The sequence below is a fragment of the Engystomops pustulosus genome, chromosome 5 (genome assembly GCF_040894005.1).
Source record: "Engystomops pustulosus chromosome 5, aEngPut4.maternal, whole genome shotgun sequence".
NCBI classification, from domain to species: domain Eukaryota; kingdom Metazoa; phylum Chordata; class Amphibia; order Anura; family Leptodactylidae; genus Engystomops; species Engystomops pustulosus.
In genome coordinates this window covers 212,559,596-212,565,595 of record NC_092415.1, presented here as the reverse complement: position 1 = coordinate 212,565,595, position 6,000 = coordinate 212,559,596, and the positions used below count along the sequence as shown (strand labels likewise).

The window sequence follows — 6,000 nt, the reverse complement described above, 5'->3', positions numbered from 1 at the left end:
TAAGGGAGAGCCCTGAATCCCAGATAAGGGAGAACTCTGGATCCCAGATAAGGGAGAGCCCTGAATCCCAGATAAGGGAGAGCCCTGGATCCCAGATAAGGGAGAACCCTGGATCCCAGATAAGGGAGAACCCTGGATCCCAGATAAGGGAGAACTCTGGATCCCAGATAAGGGAGAGCCCTGGATCCCAGATAAGGGAGAGCCCTGGATCCCAGATAAGGGAGAGCCCTGGATCCCAGATAAGGGAGAGCCCTGGATCCCAGATAAGGGAGAGCCCTGGATCCCAGATAAGGGAGAGCCCTGGATCCCAGATAAGGGAGAGCCCTGGATCCCAGATAAGGGAGAGCCCTGGATCCCAGATAAGGGAGAGCCCTGGATCCCAGATAAGGGAGAACCCTGGATCCCAGATAAGGGAGAGCCCTGGATCCGAGATAAGGGAGAACCCTGGATCCCAGATAAGGGAGAGCCCTGGATCCGAGATAAGGGAGAACCATCGATCCCAGATAAGGGAGAGCCCTGGATCCCAGATAAGGGAGAGCCCTGGATCCGAGATAAGGGAGAACCCTCGATCCCAGATAAGGGAGAGCCCTGGATCCCAGATAAGGCAGAACCCTGGATCCCAGATAAGGGAGAGCCCTGGATCCCAGATAAGGCAGAACCCTGGATCCGAGATAAGGGAGAGCCCTGGATCCGAGATAAGGGAGAACCCTGGATCCGAGATAAGGGAGAACCCTGGATCCAAGATAAGGGAGAACCCAGGAACCTGCCCTCCTAAGATAAGGGAGAATCCATGATCCGAGGTGAGGGAGAACCCAGGAACCTACCCACCGTAGATGAGAGAACCCAGGATCCTCACCTTCTGATATAAGAGAAAACCCGGGATCTTGGCCCCCTGAGATATGGGAGACCCCTGGAATCTATGTCCCACAGATTAGAGAGAACCTTGGATCCTTCCCAGCTGCCTGAAGCAGGGGAACCTGTAGCCACCTGAGATAAGGAGATACTGCCCACCTACCCAGGACAGGAGAAAAAAACATCTCTGCCCACCTGCAGCTCCTAAAATTGAAGGAGCCCTGGTTACTCCCCATCTGCCCAGAATAGAAGAAAAGCCCCTGACTTGTGGCCACCTAATGTATATGGGAGCCCTGAATTGTGTCCAACTTCAGCACCTGATATAAGGGAGAACTCTGGATCCTGCCCCTTGCCCAGTACATGAGGAGAACCAGAGATTGGGTTTCCTCCAGCTCTCCTGCAGCACTAGAGAGAGGACCAGGCATGAGCCTCCTGTCCTGTACAGGAACCTAACCACATGTAGCACCCAGAACAGGAGGAGAGCAGGGCCCTCACCCAACTGCATCTGCACCCAGGACAGGAGGAGAGCAGGACCCTCACCCAACTGCATCTGCACCCAGGACAGGAGGAGAGCAGGGCTCTCACCCAACTGCATCTGCACCCAGAACAGGAGGAGAGCAGGGCTCTCACCCAACTGCATCTGCACCCAGGACAGGAGGAGAGCAGGGCCCTCACCCAACTGCATCTGCACCCAGGACAGGAGAAGAGCAGGGCCCTCACCCAACTGCATCTGCACCCAGGACAGGAGGAGAGCAGGACCCTCACCCAACTGCATCTGCACCCAGGACAGGAGGAGAGCAGGGCTCTCACCCAACTGCATCTGCACCCAGGACAGGAGGAGAGCAGGGCTCTCACCCAACTGCATCTGCACCCAGGACAGGAGGAGAGAAGGGCTCTCACCCAACTGCATCTGCACCCAGGACAGGAGAAGAGCAGGACCCTCACCCAACTGCATCTGCACCCAGGACAGGAGGAGAGAAGGGCTCTCACCCAACTGCATCTGCACCCAGGACAGGAGGAGAGAAGGGCTCTCACCCAACTGCATCTGCACCCAGGACAGGAGGAGAGAAGGGCTCTCACCCAACTGCATCTGCACCCAGGACAGGAGGAGAGCAGGGCTCTCACCCAACTGCATCTGCACCCAGGACAGGAGGAGAGAAGGGCTCTCACCCAACTGCATCTGCACCCAGGACAGGAGGAGAGCAGGACCCTCACCCAACTGCATCTGCACCCAGGACAGGAGGAGAGAAGGGCTCTCACCCAACTGCATCTGCACCCAGGACAGGAGGAGAGAAGGGCTCTCACCCAACTGCATCTGCACCCAGGACAGGAGGAGAGAAGGGCTCTCACCCAACTGCATCTGCACCCAGAACAGGAGGAGAGCAGGACCCTCACCCAACTGCATCTGCACCCAGGACAGGAGAAGAGCAGGGCTCTCACCCAACTGCATCTGCACCCAGGACAGGAGAAGAGCAGGGCTCTCACCCAACTGCATCTGCACCCAGGACAGGAGGAGAGCAGGGCTCTCACCCAACTGCATCTGCACCCAGGACAGGAGGAGAGAAGGGCTCTCACCCAACTGCATCTGCACCCAGGACAGGAGGAGAGCAGGGCTCTCACCCAACTGCATCTGCACCCAGGACAGGAGGAGAGAAGGGCTCTCACCCAACTGCATCTGCACCCAGGACAAGGTGGAGCCAGATTCCTGCCCGGCTGCTGCACCTAGAGGAGGACCTGCCTTATCACTAGAAGAGAAGAGACAAGCACCTACCCTCCTGCACCCAGGACAGGCTCATACCCAGAGGATTGTCGGGTTCCTGCCAACCTCCAGTACAAGACAAAATCTGAGCAGCTGCCCACCTACCTGCAGCACCCAGTACAGGAGGAAATCTGATCGGCTGCCCACCTACCTGCAGCACCCAGTACAGGAGGAAATCTGATCGGCTGCCCACCTACCTGCAGCACTCAGTACAGGAGGAAATCTGATCGGCTGCCCACCTACCTGCAGCACCCAGCACAGGAGGAAATCTGATCGGCTGCCCACCTACCTGCAGCACTCGGTACAGGAGGAAATCTGATCGGCTGCCCACCTACCTGCAGCACCCAGTACAGGAGGAAATCTGATCGGCTGCCCACCTACCTGCAGCACTCAGTACAGGAAGAAATCTGATCGGCTGCCCACCTACCTGCAGCACCCAGTAGAGGGGGAAAGCTGAGCTGCTGCCCACCCACCTGCAGCACCCACCACAGCTCTCGCCCACATGCAACTACATGAAGGTAGTCGGGCTCCTACACACGTTCCCGCACATACTACAGGAGTGTAGTCGGGCTTCTGATCACCTGCAACTACTTTAGGAGGGGATTCGGGCTCCACTTACCTGCAGCTCTCAGTACAGGAGAGGATTCGGCTCCTGCCCACCTACCTGCTGCTTCCCTGGATCTTATTTTATTCTCCATTTAGAAGAGTTTCTCTTGGACAATGTTCTCACTTGGATATTTGCTTTTCCTGTGTGGACTCCGCGAGGTCCTGTCCTCCTACCCAAACTGGTGGTAAGTGGCCCTGATTGTGTGACAGGTGGCGGAGGGGCAGCAGCCTCGGGGGGTATGTGGGGTGCAGACCCCTCTCCCTGGGATGATAATGATACGTGCTCTGGGGATTTGCTCTTTTGCAGTCAGGAAAATAAGAGGAAAAAACTTAAAAACTTTTTTTTTTCTATTTTGCTGTGAGGGAAAAACATAAAAGCAGGAAAGACGAGACTAAACAGCCTGAAGCTAGAGCTGAGCCTATATACGTGCAGGACAGTATATATATATACCCCATGTGTATGTGCAGGACAGTATATATATACCCCATGTGTATGTGCAGGACAGTATATATATACCCCATGTGTATGTGCAGAACAGTATATATATACCCCATGTGTATGTGCAGGACAGTATATATATACCCCATGTGTATGTGGAGGACAGTATATATATACCCCATGTGTATGTGCAGGACAGTATATATATATACCCCATGTGTATGTGCAGGACAGTATATATATACCCCATGTGTATGTGCAGAACAGTATATATATACCCCATGTGTATGTGCAGGACAGTATATATATACCCCATGTGTATGTGCAGGACAGTATATATATACCCCATGTGTATGTGCAGGACAGTATATATATACCCCGTGTGTATGTGCAGGACAGTATATATATACCCCATGTGTATGTGCAGGACAGTATATATATACCCCATGTGTATGTGCAGGACAGTATATATATACCCCATGTGTATGTGCAGAACAGTATATATATACCCCATGTGTATGTGCAGAACAGTATATATATACCCCGTGTGTATGTGGAGGACAGTATATATATACCCCATGTGTATGTGCAGGACAGTATATATATACCCCATGTGTATGTGCAGGACAGTATATATATACCCCATGTGTATGTGCAGGACAGTATATATATACCCCATGTGTATGTGCAGAACAGTATATATATACCCCATGTGTATGTGCAGAACAGTATATATATACCCCGTGTGTATGTGGAGGACAGTATATATATACCCCATGTGTATGTGCAGGACAGTATATATATACCCCATGTGTATGTGCAGGACAGTATATATATACCCCATGTGTATGTGCAGGACAGTATATATATACCCCATGTGTATGTGCAGAACAGTATATATATACCCCATGTGTATGTGCAGGACAGTATATATATACCCCATGTGTATGTGCAGGACAGTATATATATACCCCATGTGTATGTGCAGGACAGTATATATATACCCCATGTGTATGTGCAGGACAGTATATATATACCCCATGTGTATGTGCAGGACAGTATATATATACCCCGTGTGTATGTGCAGAACAGTATATATATACCCCATGTGTATGTGCAGGACAGTATATATATACCCCGTGTGTATGTGGAGGACAGTATATATATACCCCGTGTGTATGTGCAGGACAGTATATATATACTCTGTGTATGTGCAGGACAGTATATATATGCTCTGTGTATGTGCAGGACAGTATATATATACCCCGTGTGTATGTGCAGGACAGTATATATATATATAATATATTCAAGGAAGGCAGCAGCACTCCGTATATATATATACTCTGTGTATGTATGGCAGTGTATATATAGTGTCTGTGTATATGTAGAGGCAGCTGATAATTATATAATTACAGGACGGGTTTCCAATAGACGGAGCTGCTCATTATTATAATAACATTATTACATTACAGGCTGCAATCATTTATTAATATGTTACTTTTTATATTATTCCTGTTGTTATTAGAATAATTATGTATCTTTTTTATTATTATTGTTATGATTGTTGTTGTTGCCATTGATGGGATTTGTTATTATTATTATTATTATTATTGTTATTATTATTATTGTTATTATTGTTATTGTTATTATTGTTATTATTATTATTATTATTATTATTATTATTATTATTATTATTATTATTGTTATTATTATTATTAATATTATTGTTATTATTATTATTGTTATTATTGTTATTGTTGTTGCCATTGATGGGATTGTTATTTCTTTATATATTTGTATCCTTTCTGTTGCTGATGTTTGTGTCTGGATTTGCTGTGGGGCTCATCTCCTGCTCCAGGATTTGCTGGACGTCTCGGATGTGAATTTGTATTTGCTTTGTTTTCTGAGACTTTTAGCTGTGACAGTTGTGTGTTGGGGTTCACCTCTTATCTGATGATGATCTGTTATCACTTGTGCATGGAGCAGTATAATAGTTGTGTATGGAGATAATGACCCCTTTAGGGTGCGCACTCTCCATGTTTCCTGCTGTGACCCTGCTATTTGCAGGAATGGGCAGAGCTGAGGCTACATAGGGTCCCCACAAGGGAGGTGGGGGGCTCCGTGCTGCATCTGGAGGCATGAACCCCAGGGTGATGTGTTTTGGGGTCCCCTCACCCCTCCCCTCAGCACTAAGTGCAGGTGCTCCCTCTCCTCTTTCTTTGCCTGAGGAGCTTCAGGGAAATATGTCTAACCAGGTATTTACCTGTGGGAAGCGGCGCAGGTTACTGGTATGTGATGAGATGTTTGTACAGAAGATCTTCCCTGCTCCACAAGCCTCATCTAT

At 49.1% G+C, this 6,000-nt stretch overlaps 1 protein-coding gene across 1 annotated transcript in view; it reads left to right on the top strand.

The window, feature by feature from the left end:
- The first annotated feature begins 2,610 nt into the window (after positions 1-2,610).
- Positions 2,611-6,000, top strand: part of WNT3A (Wnt family member 3A) — a 107,926-nt gene continuing 104,536 nt past the window's right edge. The window contains exon 1 of the mRNA XM_072154571.1: positions 2,611-3,402. Coding sequence (XP_072010672.1) covers positions 3,332-3,402 — 71 coding nt within the window. The 5' untranslated portion in view covers positions 2,611-3,331. The remainder of the gene's footprint in view (positions 3,403-6,000) is intronic.